This window comes from Biomphalaria glabrata, chromosome 6, assembly GCF_947242115.1.
Source record: "Biomphalaria glabrata chromosome 6, xgBioGlab47.1, whole genome shotgun sequence".
Lineage (NCBI taxonomy): Eukaryota > Metazoa > Mollusca > Gastropoda > Planorbidae > Biomphalaria > Biomphalaria glabrata.
The window spans coordinates 4,783,207-4,801,029 of NC_074716.1; the positions used below are offsets into that span (position 1 = coordinate 4,783,207).

At 35.2% G+C, this 17,823-nt stretch overlaps 1 protein-coding gene across 16 annotated transcripts in view; it reads right to left on the reverse strand.

The window, feature by feature from the left end:
- The window catches only part of LOC106077258 (dystrophin-like), a 331,854-nt gene that overhangs the window by 99,565 nt on the left and 214,466 nt on the right, over positions 1-17,823 (reverse strand). For all 16 annotated transcript variants that reach the window (XM_056033067.1, XM_056033069.1, XM_056033060.1 and 13 more), the window contains 2 exons: positions 800-1,261; positions 93-265 (listed from right to left, as the gene is read on the reverse strand). In XM_056033067.1, coding sequence (XP_055889042.1) covers positions 93-265; positions 800-1,261 — 635 coding nt within the window. The remainder of the gene's footprint in view (positions 1-92; positions 266-799; positions 1,262-17,823) is intronic.

Genomic DNA, 17,823 nt, shown 5'->3' on the forward strand with positions numbered 1-17,823 from the left:
CAGAAGTTTGTCAATAGAAAGACATCTGTCAACAGAAAGCTCAGTACAAAAATGTTATTAGAAAAGTCAGCTCAAAACAAACTTGTACTTACTTCAGTTTGGTGGAGTGTGCGTCACTGAGCCGTGACCATTCTTGAAGCAGCAGCTCCATCTGTGACCGGATGTTGGCTGCCTCCTCTTGATTAGCCTGAAGGATTACGTCATCCTTCTGGGACTCCAAGTCTGTGAGATTTTCTTGAATATCCCACACTTTCTGGTCCAAAGTCTGACAGCAATACAAAACAAAAATCTATACAAACATAAAATATGGATAACCCCCCATCACACACACACAAATGGTCAACTTAAGGAACAGTTGAATAGAACAAATATAAAATGTGTAGTTAATAGACTATTAAATCTGTAATACTGGCAAGTAGAAAATCATTCTAAGTTATGCATTCAGAAAAGATGTCTTTAAAAAAAAATCTCCTTTTAGACCTTGTGGTCTATAGGACAGATGATGTAAAGGTCATCTGTTTCTGTGGCCTACGGTTAACAAGGGTGTCATGTGGCCAGCACAACGACCAACCGACTTTTTACTCCCCAACTAATGCCAGGTACCCATTAGAGCTGGGTGGACTCAGAGGCGCTTAAAGATCCCGAAATTAAAATCCCAGTCTTCACCAGGATTTAAACCCAAGACCCACGGTTTGGAAGCCAAGAGCTTTACCACTCAGCCACCGCCCCTCCGCTTTTAATGTTTACATGCTCAAATAGTTTACAAAGACGAGAAAGTTCAGTGACGTCTAGCTCTCACCTTAATGCTGGCATCATACGTCTGCCTTCCTGCTTCCTCCACAGGCACAATGTCCTCCAGTTCCATGCTAGACCTGGCATCACTAATCTGTGCCAAAAGGCGCCTGAGCGCTTGCAGGTACTGGGCAGGCGTGTAGGCCAAAGTCGTGGTCCTCGTGACACTGGTGGACACCACATTGTATGTGGTCCGACTGATGACGCTGTCGCTGCTAGGAGAATGGCCGTTGCCAGAGGAAACAAAGGAGGATGTGGTCGAGGCGGTGGCGGCGTCCTTTGCGACGGGCGCTCCGACTTGAGGAGGTGCGGTGGTCAGCTGGGTGGTAAGGTTACGCAGCCGCTCATCGAGTGGTACGAGCTCTGAAGATGTCACCTGCTTGCTGCCGACCTGGTCTCGTATCTCCAAGGTGGGGGATTTCTGTGGCGTCTGATCTCTTCCGCGTCTTTTAACCTCGTCCTCAAGAACCTGAACAAATGAAAAATAAAGACAAAAATATAGTTCACTTGACGAACAGGTATGTTTATGAATTGTATTGTTTAAGAGTAAATTGAATGTAGGCGTGTGATATTACAATGGTTGATAGTGTTAAAAAGGTACTTGTTAATAACTGCTGTTATATAGGGACGTCTATTCACGCTACAGCTTTTTCAGTGTGCCTGGTTCAATCTACTTTGTGGACATGTCTGGGTGAGGAGGGGTGGGGGTGGCGTTAGTATAGGAGAAGGTTTCCGTGCTGTCAACAACCTCAATTAACATTGCTTACATTGGGATTCGAACTCGACCCTCCTTGTTAAATAGCTAAGCAGTTAATAGGACTACTGCCCACTAGGTCACACAAACCCAAGACGTACTTGATGACCTGATTTAGTTAAGTACTAATCATTGCAGCCTGAAATTTGTAACTAAACACAACATATTTTTAAAATTGAAATAATTTATCATTTGCTTAATTTCTATCTGTTGATCTATATAAATATAGATAGATGTAGATATGCAATCACTGAAAAGTAAAATTTTGTTTTAAAAAAAAGTTTTTTAGCAGTTGTTTTTTTTTAAATACAGTTTACCATTCAAAATTAGCCCGCGTCGGTTCTTACATCTAGCAGGCACCTCAGTCTTGATTGGAAGAGGCCAATTACCTCATCCCCCGTCAGCCCGGTTCCTTCCGATTCGGAGTGAGGCGCAAGGATACATTGGATGCGTGAGGTGGACTACATTACCGTGGATCATTTCGCATAATGAAATAAATCATTGAACAAGTGAAAAAAAAAAAGACACATCAGGATACTAACATAGTCTTAAGTAACAACGTTTTATATATACACACACACACTTATAATTTTCCGTGGGACACACACACACCTATATATACATAAACACATATACATACATACTTACCTACATATATATATATATATATTAGTGTGATTATTTCGGGAATACAAATATGTATCAGCCATGTAGGCGATAAGTAAACATAAAGGTCATTCACTATTAATACAGAGCATGTAAATACTTCAGAAAGCGCAAGGTTGAAGTTGTTTAAATCCTATGTTCTAAACCTAGCTGATAAAGCCAATCCTCCTTGAAAATGATGAATGGTAGCTGTCTTATGAAAGAAAATTCCAAACTCGTGACATTTGGATGGTCAGACCAACCTCTATTAAAATTTCTTATTGATTAAGAATAGCTATATCAATATAGTTCAGGGAAAATTTCCCAACACAATTTGCATTTTATAATTATGACTTAAAAAAAGGCAATGAAATTTGAAATAAATGTTACATTATAATGAAATTAGAAATTGATCTGAGATAATCAGACAGGATTCTTTGTGGACATGATCAGGGGAAGCAAGCCAGTGTTAAGTTTCGAAATAGATGTACAAATATTTTCATAATGCTCTCCCTTTTTTTTGTGAAGGCGGTAAGCAGAACACTGTCAACAATACAAGAGACGTGACAGAACTACAATCTTCCAGTCACAACAGGGGTGGACTGACTGTCAAAATCACCTGAAAATTTCTATGCAATTCGGCCCCACAAATTCTATATCATATAATGGGCATCCATTTCTAGGTCTACCTGTCCTCAAAGTCATTATGTCAAGTTTGATAATGTATTGATAGGCATGTATACAGTGAACTCTACATCTTTTTTAGAAATATAGGCCTTATGTTACTTTTTAATCGCTAAGTATGTAGGCCCTAAAAGGATGAAGCCTACTAGTAGCGCTGTCTACGGATGTAGGCTATGACATTATTTCTGAAAATGTGTTTAATTAAAATAGTATTACACTGTAGAGTCTGTGAAAGATTTGTTTTTGAACACGACGCTCAGGGGGCCTTTTTATAAGAGAATAGAATAAAACCTTTAACAATTTCTTACGTGCCATAGTGGCAACGATGCGGCCATTTCGGTTGCTCTACCGGCCCATTTGGGTACCGACCCACCGGGCATTCGCCCAAATGCCCATATAGCCAGTCCGCCCCTGAGTCACAAGCACAATCTTGTGTTCTCTTTCATCCTACTCAAACATGCTTCCAGTCCCTGAACATCTTCATTGAACAACCGTTTTAGCGTTTCGTCAACCATCATACATTCCATCACACATTCCATAACACTCTCATACGTTATAAACGGTCGTTGACTTGTGGCATCGAGTCGCTAGTACACAACTAAACCGCTGTTGACGTGATATATCTTAACTTATTCAACTTGATACAACTTCTTAGTGAACCAAAATAAATAAAACTTTTATCACAATATAAACAAATTCGACTTCACATGAAATGCAATAAAATATAGTAGACTTTAGTCATATTGTAAACTTAGTTTCCTGAATAAACTCTAACTCACTACAAAAACACGTCTTTTCAGTCTTACGTTCTGGAGTCGTCTCCCCTATCTAAGACCGCTGACGACAATCCCCGCTTATCTTGCATCATTCACAACCAATCGCTAACCTCTTCCCACCGGCATCAAAGAAACACACACACACACTCCATAACATCAAGTAACAGCCACTTTCCCAACCAAACTTGTTCACGAAATATGAGAGCATTGAAAATTATGTATTTTCTTTCAATATGTTGATCAAATTGTGAGCCTTATTGCGTTTACTGTTACGTTGATATATTAATGAGTTACATCAACAGTACAAGTCTGAACCCTTATATAAAAAGGTCACAAAAGGCTAAAGGAAAAAAAAAAAAGCCTTTTCCTCAGCCTTAGAAATGTCAGTAGTTGTGCAGTCGGTCAAATGTCAGGTAGTGGAGGCTCCAAAAATTCACGAATCATAAACAAAGACACACAGAAATAACAAATTCTTCATTTGGGGCGACGTAGAAACGCGAGTACTCATGAGACTATGGGAGTGAGTTTCTTACATCAAACGGAAGACAGATAAGAAACAACAAAAAAAAAAAAAAAGCCCGATAAATGAGATCTAGAACCTTGGCGCACAATTGCTGACTATCTCCTAGCTAAAGCAGACTCGAAGACCCTTTCCTATTCAACTGCTTGTGTAATCGAGACGAAATTAGCATAATTAAAGGGAAGTCAAAACCACTTCCTAGTAGATGTAGTTATCAGATAATCTAAACATATTAGACACATAACCTGAAGGTGGGTGAAAGTAATATAACAAGGGCTATAGGAAGACAAGCTCTTATCGGCAGCGTTGTCTTTATCTAGGTCTCTCTGCCGCTTACCGATGAAATGTTTCTATTTTTATCAACGCCGCAGGCAACGCGCGGTCAAGGGAAATAAACCTAGAGTTGAATCGAGGGCGTGTAACCGAGAGAAATGGGAGACTTCAGCCAAAACGTACAATTACTTTATAAAACAAACTGTGGCCTAAGTTGTCGGAGTTCGACTTCAAAGCAGAAACTCTGATATCTCTCTGACCTCCGATACTGTCATTGTTATGTAGTGAATTGGCTAAACAAATAAAAACATTATAAACAGAAGATGCACCCAAACGACAGGTAGAGATTCTTAAGGTATTCATAAAGTGCGTAATAGGATCGAGTTTCATCTACTGTCTGCGTGGATTTAAACAGGAGTGCAATAAATGTTATAAACTATAGATGTTATTACGGAATAATTTCTCTTGAATGTATGTCAAGCTAAAAAAAAAAAGCAGAATGATTTCCTTTGAATATATGTCTAGCTGAAAAAAAAAAAAAGAACGACATAATGATAAGAAATAAATATTTTGTTGTGCATGGGATGAGAGACAAGTTGTCTAGCAAAATATATCAAAACGTAAAGTCCACGGACAAACTGTTGATAGTGTCCATGTGGAGTAGGAAGACAATACCACCAACAAAGATTGAAATTTAATGTCCTAAAGTTCAAGTTGAGTTTGAATTGTTGTATGTCGGATTCAAACATATCGAGTGAATTGTGACGCAGAGCAAAGCTCAAAAGTTAGCAGTGAATATTGCTGACCAGTTTCCTGATAAGTACTCTCCTAGGCGGAAGTTCTCAAACTTTTTTTTGTCTCAGGGAACCCATTATAACGTCAAAACATGCCCATGGACCCCTAAGTGACAAAGCTACATGAATGTTTATTATAGAAGCAACAACTGTTTAAAAAATAATTAATAAAAAAAATTGATGTTTGGATGAAATGTGATGAAAGTTTGTATGTCTATCTTAAAATGTTTGTAGGTAGCAACTGCAAACCTCAACGAGGAGAAATTTCTAGTTTTTTTTTTTTTTAATTATTATTTGTAATAACGAATCTACGTTCTACCAAATAATGACCCATAATGCGTAATATAAAATTGGAATCTGTTTTTGTAGCCAACATTTTCAGTATCCTTCTTCAATCATTGGTTAGTGGAAATTTCATTAAGCTGCTCCTGTATTTGTCATGTGTGATTGGGATCTGAGTTTGTCCACGCACAAAAGGGTGTCAGCACTCAGTCGATAGTATCCAAATAGAAAATGTCTCAATTCTTTGGTTTGGGTCGAGAGTAGTATGCAGACTAAGAAAACAGTAATGGAGTAATTGTCCAATCGAATAAAATGACTTTTCTTAACAAGGCTACAAACAGTGACTCAGTGACTCATTTCAAAACGAGAACTACATCTCTGACTCTGAAGTTGGTCTACTAGTCAGTTAAAGTACAAAATAATACAAAATATTTTTTTAAAGAAAGAAAAAAAAAATGTTTTCTCTTGTTATTTTCCTTTATAATTCCATGTTTTTAGAACGTACTTCCCAGGTTACCTCCCTTGCGTTTTGTTTATATTTACAATTCTGGAGAGTATAATATTCCTAGAATGCAAACAAAAGGTATTCTACTCTTTCTCTAATTATCCCCGTGATCTGGGTAGTTTAGTATCAAACAAGTTGGCTCTCCACTCATCTATTTACACATTTATACAAACAAATCAAACAGAAAAAAAGTCATATTCAATATCTAATATATAAAGTAGAATGTAAGGAGTAGGTATGTATAATGTATGTATGTCCCGCATACAAATCAATACCGTTGACCTATCTTGATAAAATGTTTCTTCAATCATGGAGACTGTAGTTAATGTTGAATGTTCCTCCCACAACCGGAAAGAAAAAAATACCAACAATTATATCTATTAAAGCATACAATTTTTTAACATATCGGTTTTCACAGTATTTTATATTTGTTATCGGAAATGCCGGCTAAACTGGTAAACCCATTATCACACTACTTTCATTTTCTAGTCAAAAATATATTTCAAAAATGTTAGGGCAACATTGTAAATTTTATCCACTAGATCAGTAATATCTAAACTTGAGCCCGCAGGCCATATCCGGCTAGTATGATAATAAATGTACAATATAAAATTTGTATGACCTGGGAACACACGACTCAGCCACTGACACAACTCAGGCCCTGATCTCGCTGTTTGCCTCAATAATAAACTATTTCTCTGCTTTATTTGTAAATCCTCTCTGCACAGTATAAGATATTCTTGTATTCCTGTTCGTATTCAACTATAGCTTAACTGGATTTATTACGAATATAATTAGTCTAAAAGATTCATGCAAATGCAAGTTGTTTCATGTCAGATTCACTTTGTTTAACATGTTTATATGATCAATATAAAAGAATAACAAAAAGCAGTAGCATGGCAATGCAAATTGAAAAACAGTTAATACATATTGTACTAAGTCAATTTTCTTTGAAGTCCAATTTAATATGATTGAGAATGGCGGTGTCTCTACAAACTTTATAAAAATGTTTTGTTTAAGTCTTATACATCGTCTCAACAAACTCAAAGAGGCCCTTGCAAGGTTTTGTTTTAGTCTTATACATCGTCTCAACAAACTCAAAGAGGCCCTTGCAAGGTTTTGTTTTCATCTTATACATCGTCTCAACAAACTCAAAGAGGCGCTTGCAAGGTTTTGTTTTAGTCCTATACATCGTCTCAACAAACTCAAAGAGGCACTTGCAAGGTTTTTGCAATTGAGTCCTGTATATTTTTTTAACCGTAGTAGCTGAAACTCTTGTTTCTACATACATTTATCTTCTCAAACTAAGGAAATACTCAAAAGAGACAAGCTCATAAAAATAGTTTCTATTAAAATTAAACGAGCTACCCAGTGCTTTGACTTACAGAATGTGTGTAGCACCTATTTAATAAGTGATATTTTAAGTTTTTTTTTTATCCATACCATACCCTCAGACACACACCAACCAAAAAAAACTAGTCAGGTGATAGAATTTCTCTAAATAAACTCGAGCTCCGGGATACCTTCAAGTTTTCCGACAGCCAGGGAAAAAATGCTTTTATTTTATTATAGATAAGCACTGTATTTTTTTTTTGACTTAGTATAAAGTGATGAGTTATCTCCATTTTCTTTTTTTTTCCAACCAAAAGATGATCCAATATTAACACATTTTTAGCTTCTAGGAAAACTTTTCCCTTTTTACGACTTTCAAATGGCCTTTGTTTTACGATGTTCCCTAATTATCTGCTATTGTTTTACGATGTTCCCTAATTATCTGCTATTGTTTTACGATGTTCCCTAATTATCTGCTATTGTTTTACGATGTTCCCCAATTATCTACTATTGTTTTACGATGTTCCCCAATTATCTACTATTGTTTTACGATGTTCCCCAATTATCTACTATTGTTTTACGATGTTCCCCAATTATCTGCTATTGTTTTACGATGTTCCCCAATTATCTACTATTGTTTTACGATGTTCCCCAATTATCTACTATTGTTTTACGATGTTCCCCAATTATCTGCTATTGTTTTACGATGTTCCCCAATTATCTACTATTGTTTTACGATGTTCCCCAATTATCTACTATTGTTTTACGATGTTCCCTAATTATCTGCTATTGTTTTACGATGTTCCCCAATTATCTACTATTGTTTTACGATGTTCCCTAATTATCTGCTATTGTTTTACGATGTTCCCCAATTATCTGCTATTGTTTTACGATGTTCCCCAATTATCTACTATTGTTTTACGATGTTCCCCAATTATCTACTATTGTTTTACGATGTTCCCCAATTATCTACTATTGTTTTACGATGTTCCCCAATTATCTACTATTGTTTTACGATGTTCCCCAATTATCTACTATTGTTTTACGATGTTCCCCAATTATCTACTATTGTTTTACGATGTTCCCCAATTATCTACTATTGTTTTACGATGTTCCCCAATTATCTGCTATTGTTTTACGATGTTCCCCAATTATCTACTATTGTTTTACGATGTTCTCTAATTATCTATTATTGTTTTACGATGTTCCCCAATTATCTACTATTGTTTTACGATGTTCCCCAATTATCTACTATTGTTTTACGATGTTCCCCAATTATCTACTATTGTTTTACGATGTTCTCTAATTATCTATTATTGTTTTACGATGTTCCCCAATTATCTACTATTGTTTTACGATGTTCCCCAATTATCTACTATTGTTTTACGATGTTCCCCAATTATCTACTATTGTTTTACGATGTTCCCCAATTATCTACTATTGTTTTACGATGTTCCCCAATTATCTACTATTGTTTTACGATGTTCCCCAATTATCTACTATTGTTTTACGATGTTCCCCAATTATCTACTATTGTTTTACGATGTTCCCCAATTATCTACTATTGTTTTACGATGTTCCCCAATTATCTACTATTGTTTTACGATGTTCCCCAATTATCTACTATTGTTTTACGATGTTCCCCAATTATCTACTATTGTTTTACGATGTTCCCCAATTATCTACTATTGTTTTACGATGTTCCCCAATTATCTACTATTGTTTTACGATGTTCCCCAATTATCTACTATTGTTTTACGATGTTCCCCAATTATCTACTATTGTTTTACGATGTTCCCCAATTATCTACTATTGTTTTACGATGTTCTCTAATTATCTATTATTGTTTTACGATGTTCCCCAATTATCTACTATTGTTTTACGATGTTCTCTAATTATCTATTATTGTTTTACGATGTTCCCCAATTATCTACTATTGTTTTACGATGTTCCCCAATTATCTACTATTGTTTTACGATGTTCCCCAATTATCTACTATTGTTTTACGATGTTCTCTAATTATCTATTATTGTTTTACGATGTTCCCCAATTATCTACTATTGTTTTACGATGTTCCCCAATCATCTACTATTGTTTTACGATGTTCCCCAATTATCTACTATTGTTTTACGATGTTCTCTAATTATCTATTATTGTTTTTCCAATGTTCCCTAATTATCTGCTATTGTTTTACGATGTTCCCCAATTATCTACTATTGTTTTACAATGTTCCCCAATTATCTGCTATTGTTTTACGATGTTCCCTAATTATCTACTATTGTTTTACGATGTTCCCTAATTATCTACTATTGTTTTACGATGTTCCCTAATTATCTATTATTGTTTTTCAATGTTCCCTAATTTTCTGCTATTGTTTTACGATGTTCCCTAATAATCTATTATTGTTTTTCAATGTTCCCTAATTATCTACTATTGTTTTACGATGTTCCCTAATTATCTACTATTGTTTTACGATGTTCCCTAATTATCTACTATTGTTTTACGATGTTCCCTAATTATCTATTATTGTTTTTCAATGTTCTCTAATTATCTGCTATTGTTTTACGATGTTCCCTAATTATCTATTATTGTTTTTCAATGTTCCCTAATTATCTACTATTGTGTTACGATGTTCCCTAATTATCTACTATTGTTTTACGATGTTCCCTAATTATCTGCTATTGTTTTACGATGTTCCCTAATTATCTACTATTGTTTTACGATGTTCCCTAATTATCTATTATTGTTTTTCAATGTTCCCTAATTATCTACTATTGTGTTACGATGTTCCCTAATTATCTACTATTGTTTTACGATGTTCCCCAATTATCTACTATTGTTTTACAATGTTCCCCAATTATCTGCTATTGTTTTACGATGTTCCCTAATTATCTACTATTGTTTTACGATGTTCCCTAATTATCTACTATTGTTTTACGATGTTCCCTAATTATCTATTATTGTTTTTCAATGTTCCCTAATTTTCTGCTATTGTTTTACGATGTTCCCTAATTATCTATTATTGTTTTTCAATGTTCCCTAATTATCTACTATTGTTTTACGATGTTCCCTAATTATCTACTATTGTTTTACGATGTTCCCTAATTATCTACTATTGTTTTACGATGTTCCCTAATTATCTATTATTGTTTTTCAATGTTCCCTAATTATCTGCTATTGTTTTACGATGTTCCCTAATTATCTATTATTGTTTTTCAATGTTCCCTAATTATCTGCTATTGTGTTACGATGTTCCCTAATTATCTACTATTGTTTTACGATGTTCCCTAATTATCTGCTATTGTTTTACGATGTTCCCTAATTATCTACTATTGTTTTACGATGTTCCCTAATTATCTATTATTGTTTTTCAATGTTCCCTAATTATCTACTATTGTGTTACGATGTTCCCTAATTATCTACTATTGTTTTACGATGTTCCCTAATTATCTGCTATTGTTTTACGATGTTCCCTAATTATCTACTATTGTTTTACGATGTTCCCTAATTATCTATTATTGTTTTTCAATGTTCCCTAATTATCTACTATTGTGTTACGATGTTCCCTAATTATCTATTATTGTTTTTCAATGTTCCCTAATTATCTACTATTGTGTTACGATGTTCCCTAATTATCTACTATTGTTTTACGATGTTCCCTAATTATCTATTATTGTTTTTCAATGTTCCCTAATTATCTACTATTGAGTTACGATGTTCCCTAATTATCTACTATTGTTTTACGATGTTCCCTAATTATCTATTATTGTTTTTCAATGTTCCCTAATTATCTACTATTGAGTTACGATGTTCCCTAATTATCTGCTATTGTTTTACAATGTTTCCTAATTATCTACTATTGTTTTACAATCTTCCCTAATTATCTGCTATTGTTTTACAATGTTCCCTAATTATCTACTATTGTTTTACGATGTTCCCCAATTATCTACTATTGTTTTACAATGTTCCCTAATTATCTGTTATTGTTTTACAATGTTCCCTAATTATCTACTATTGTTTTACGATGTTCCCCAATTATCTACTATTGTTTTACGATGTTCCCCAATTATATGCTATTGTTTTACGATGTTCCCCAATTATATACTATTGTTTTACGATGTTCCCCACTTATCTACTATTGCTTGCACTGTTTCTTAGTTCAGAACTCTAAAACAAGTTATTGTCTGTGTATGATGCATGAAGGTATGTCCATGGAAAGGGGAGACAAGCTTCCAGGTGAAGAACAACACTTGAATGTGGGTGTTCCTAAACTTATTGATAACATGTCAACCAGATAAACAAAGATGGAAGACATGAATGATGCTCGCTAGACAGTATTTATTTATCTACTTTACAAGAACACACACACACAAATGTTGAGGAAATTTGAATGTCAAACACACGAACACAGACACATTGATTTCTAGGTAGAGTCTAAGGAAATATACAAACACAGCGGCAGGCAAAGGTGTAAATATATGTCTACATAATAGCTGAACTCTTTTGAAAGTGGGGAAAAATAATCTTTTTGGTTTAAAGAAACATTTTTTTTTTTTTTAACTCGACAACAAGTCCTCTAGTGTTTCCGCTGACATCCGGTCAAGTGTAGACATTTGAGAAACGTTTCTGGTTGAATGTTAATCATTTTAATATAATAGAGACATTTGTTGGCTGTATCTAATAAAAGCATCAGACACTCTGACAGACATTCTGACAGACACGAAGTAAAAAGGGGGATATTGTTTTATGATGTTAGAAAGTGAAAATGAAAAGACACCAGTGTTTTCGTTAATTCTTCAGATGATAATCTTTGATGGAGAGAGAGTCTGACTCTAATAGCAAAAAATATAAGGCCCCCCTTGATTATTATACTGGGACTGTATTTACAGTTGTTTTAACACGGATATGTATAATATGTTTAGAATGGTATAGGACTAGATCTATAAAATTAGAAAGCTAAAATGAGAGACACAAAAACTCAAGAAAAGAAATTTACAGACAGGTGTACAAACATGAAATGTTATCCGTGATATGCCAGACGCTTTACACGTCTCCTGAAAAAGGTTTTATTTTCGTAAGTTAAACTCTTGAGGGGTCACAGGAAGAAGAGAACAAAAAACGACATTGTTGCATGCTGGACCAGGTGCTGACCATGTCTGACCCTGGTGCAGGCCAAACATAAACGCTAATAGTGCAGCGCTTTACAAACTAAAAGTCTGTTAGACATCAAGTGTCAATCATAACTACTCTGTCCTACATAAAAACTGATTCGCTCCCTTTGGTTTTAACCTTGTCACTTCTGATGGTAATTTTTTTTTTCATAATATTTCAGGAGCGTACTAAGCTGTGGGTTTGTGCCAAGAGTCAGAAATAATTTCCTAAAGTTCTATAAAGTTTGCCTGCTGTCAAGTTTCACCTTCTTAAAACGTCTGCATAATAAAACTTGACAGGGAAAGACAGGGTACAAATAATCTGCTCTTCCAGCTACTGTTAAAGTTCAACAAAAGTATTTCAAACGATTTCTTTCACAATAAAGGTCGCAGGAGTGTTGATTTTTTTTTATTTTTAACAATTCATGAGCATTTTATTTACTTTCTCAAAGCCCTTCTGTTTAGCTCATCTAAAGGTAAAGTTCTGGTAATAAATTTAGCATCGGCGTTTAGAATCTTAAAATAACACAATAGTATTAACAGAAGTAATTAGGAAACTTAAAAAGAAAAAAAAAATCATGATTATTGACATAGCTATAACAGTTCTGTCATTTAAAAAAAAAACCCCAGATCGCCCAGGTCGACGAACTCAAAGTCAACACGTCTGGTGAGTATAATCAAGGAATGACAAGAAAGAGCACTCCAGTCAACTATTTCCTATATTGTTTGTACGCATCCTGCATAAATATCTCCAACATGCTATTGTTTCTTTGCGGGCTTACAACAAGTGGTAACAATTAATATGTGGCCACAAAAAACAAAGACATACGTGTGTGTGTGTGTGCGTCATTGTGACGTAATGAGATGTCTACCTTTACAGATCTGGGTTAGAGAGTTACAGATCTGGGTTAGAGAGTTAAGGAGGCTGCTCCAGAACAAATCGGATTAGAAATGTGGACAGATGGAAGCATTAACGTTTTCCTTTCTGAATCTTGGCTCCGTCAGCAGCTTCATTCAACATTCCCCTTGCAAGGCCAGAAGAGAGAGAAAGAGAGAGAGAAAGAGAGAGAGAGAAGCAAGCAAGGAGCGTATTTAATAAACCAGCACTGTTTCAGCGACATGTTAAATTCTCCTCAACGACTTTAAAACCAAAATGTCACTCCAACAACCCAAGTAAAAGTACAGTCTAAAGGACAAATAACAAACATCATATAAAGTGCAACGGTAAACCTTGTTGAGATTACTAATAAGCCATTATAAAAGTAAAGTGCTGCCAGACCTCATTCAGAAACCAGGAACAAAACATTGAACATTCACAAACGTCTTGTTCAGCCATCATGTAGATCAGCGATTCCCAAATTGGTCTATACAGGCTCCCAGGGGCCTACGACTTCCAAGGGGTCCACGGAAGTGAAAAAATAAATTGGGGGTCTATGTCCTGTAAATGGGAGTCTTACGATACTGGATCTCATTTAAGCATGTCGAGACTTTAAATTTCATTTCGCATTAACGATTTGTGCCTCAGGTAATCCTTTGAATTGTAACCCTTCTAATAAAAACAAAAAGCTGGACTAGTTAACCTTGCCTGATAATATCTGTTATTATGATCATGTTTTCGTTTTGTTATGAAGCTCCTTTACACTGAAGCATGATAGTTGTCGAAAGGATTATGTTTGACACTATTTTTTTTCTGAGTTCTTAGGTGCTAAAGATCCAATTTGAAAAAAATAAAAATAAAGCGGGAATCGGATGTAGTCTATTTAACAGACTTGTTTCTTAAACTTCATGAGGTTAACTTGCAGCTACAAGGTGATCACCTAAATTTGATCAAAATGAATCTCAATGTTCCTTGGGGGCATTAAAGTAATGAAGCATATAATGGACGGGGTGAATTTTCCCAATTTTCAAATTTTTAACATATTCAAACATCATCTCATCGAGATTTTCTAATATTAAACCTAAATAAATTGAAGCCAAATATTGAAATGTTATTATCCAAGCTGTCCAACATTAGGAGTTTGTTTATCTATTGTTTAGTCATGTAATGCATATTAAATATAATGTTACCTCACTTTAATTTGAACTTCATTGAATGAATATAAATGGCCTAGAAATCAGTAAGAAAAACGCATTTGAAGTTGATGAATATTTCAAAAAAAAAAAAAAAAAATGCAGGGGGTCTACCAAAAACTGGAAAACATGGCAAGGGTCTGCAAGACAAGTTTATGAACCACTGATGTAGATGATTATTTAATAAGGCCGGTCTCAGACTGAACCATATTTTTTTAAACAATCAGTTTATTGAATGCTTTGAATTAAAACTAATGTAATACTGCAACTACTAGTAATAACAATGTTAAGCCTAAACAATACAGATTTGACTGAAAGGAGATAAGGGCTGTCTGTGTATGATCCTATATTTACAGTATTGCCTCAAACAGTCGTGCTGAAAATATTGAAACCTGCCTTTTTACCTGCACAGCTTAGAAACAAGATAATCAACGAGTGGACACTTCCAAGTCCACCACTAAGTTTGTGTGAAAATACAAACTCACTTTGCAGTAGCGTAGGAAGGTATTCGAGGGCCCGGGTTCAAGAATCCGATAGTGCCCCACCCCCCTTTATGAAGTGTAACAAAAACCAACTCGGGTCATCCTGTATATATCAGTATATTTACAAAAAATGGCAATCCTTGGCAGGTACTAACTTTGACAGGTATTAGTATAATAACACTCAATTCAGTAAGGGCATAGAACAAGTAGTATTTGACATTTTAAATAATTTTAATAATTTTAAATAAATGCTGTCAACATTCTATCCGCTTTTATTCTTTCAAAGCCCCAATTGGCCCCTAATTTTGTCGAACTTATGGGAAATTATGGGAAAAGGCACATTCCTCGTCCCATATGCTAGGACAAATTTGTACAAATACTCCTTCTTCCCTAGTGCTATTAGAGCATGGAATGGGTTGCCTGAGCTAGCCAGGAGAACCAGTGACTTGGCAGAATTTAAGTCATTGGTTAATATGCATGATTAAATGCATGACGCGTAGGACGTAATCATCTTCTTTTTTGAAGTAACGTCTGTATTATATAAGATAAGAAGATAAGAACCCAGGCAATATGAATCCTTTCGCACTATGAATCCTTTCGCGCAATGGGTTGCTAAGCTCCTTTTGTTATCTTGTCAATTATGAGTATTTTGCAATTATTGACTACCTCTTAAATGCCAAAATCAGAAGCTGCCAACTAGAAATTAAGATTTCTTTGTTGTTGACTTTTCGATAAACTTTTAATGGACATTATTGAGCAAAAAAAAAAGCAATATGTAAAATAATCTCGTAACAAATATGACAAACACAAATGCAATGAAAACTAGCAGATTTTCTATTATACCTATCTATAATTTTAAAGATATAGTCTTGCTAAGGATAAATAAAGCAGTCTAGGTCTTATTCTTACTATGACAGACATCTTAAATTTTTTTGAATCCAAAGTGTTTGCTCCTGCAGAGTACGGGGGACCACAGAGTGTTCAATTTAATTGAACAGCCCCATCACAGAAGCCTTCCCCCAAACACCAGCTCCATCGTCTGCGGTCGTCAGGGGTGAACACATGCTCTGTAGCCGTCAGGAATCGGTAGGCGCGTGTGTCCCTGGATTGTTGATATCTTCGACAGGCCTGTTGATAGAAAGACCCCTCTGTCGAATGTCTGTGGGAACCATACTGGCAACAAAACATTCTCATCTGCTGATTGTCCAATTTTCCTTATGGTCGAGGGTGAATTCCAATCTATCAATGGATCCATTTCTTTTTTCCTTATGAACAAAAGGAGCCGGGCAGATTTAATAGCAGAGATTTTAAATTGGAGAAAAGAAGAAATGTCACGGACAATAAAGAAAATAGATTGTAAAAGATTTAGAAATAAATTGGCAAACTAATAAATGTCAAGGACGTTAGCTAGATAAAAATAACTTCTGCTGTTAGTAAGCAAAGAAACACACCAGAGTTGACGGACTTTGAACGCGACATTTAGTGACGTCACGGATTAGTGCGTCCAAGTTGATGTATGTAATTATTAGTCAGTTGTTGTTTGGACTTCAAGAGGGTAACTTCGTATTACGACGTGGCCTTTTAGGTATTCAACCTCATTCAAGTATGTGACCTAATCCTTCAACCTCGTTACATGTGTATGCAGGGCCGCCGCAAGGGTTGTGGCCGCCTGCGAGCGAAATTTTGAAACGCCGTTTATTTAGAAACAAAATTAGACTGCGCTGGACAATGTACCAATAGCACCATTTGATTTAAATCTATTTTTTGTAGACCTTTCCTTTCATATTCGCACCGTTGTCGTATCCCTCATGCCCTCTAAGACCTTTTTTTTTCCGATTTCAACTAGGTTTTTTTTTCTTCTACGACGTAACAAAGTCCTTCTCTAGTTGTCTCTGTAATTAGGCGAAACCCCAGAGCATTTTCACGTATTTCAACATGGGGTTATAAGGACCATAAAATGCAGAATTAATTCCTGGAAATACAAAAGATATTGATGGTCAGTCTTTTAAAAACGTTCCGTAATTTTTTTATACTGATTATCACGATTGCATTTTGGAGAGATGTGCATGGTCTCCACAATCATCTGACTTACGCGGATTCGGAAGTGAGTACAAATGTATCCAATTCACCACCAGGACAAAATGAAGAAACTCAGTGCTGAATATTTTTATTGAATTAATACAAACAAAATAATCCAAAATACAAGTTACTTATACAATGATTTGAAATAAAACAGAGTAAGGCAGTGTCTCTCATATATTTCGGGTGCAACCCCTACATGACACAATTTGACTTCGAGCCCTCCTTAGAAGCTGGGGGATCTAGAGGAGCGATGTAGGCTCCCACAATGATGTCCGGGATTTTTTTGTAAAGGAAGTAATGAAAAAGAAAAGAAACGAATTCATACTTATAACACAATTTCGTGGTTTTATTTTTCATTGGTATTAATTGAACACTTTGTTTAGAATCCAAATTTACATCATGAAAATTTACAAAAAGAGTTGTTGATGTTTTTTTTTTATCAAAACCAGTGTTCCCTATACAATTTTTAAGGTTTGTAAAAGGTTCTTCCTGGAGATAGAAGTGAAGATGCGGAGGGTTTCCGATAAAGTCGGCAAGGGGTCTGATGTCGGGACAGGGAGTCTACAACTCCTTTTTTTCTTGTAGTAAGAAGACAGAATATTGAAAACGCCAATGTTGATGTGTTTTCTTTCAGAACGAAATAATCATCCTGGTTAAAAAAAAGTCGATGGCCATATTAAAT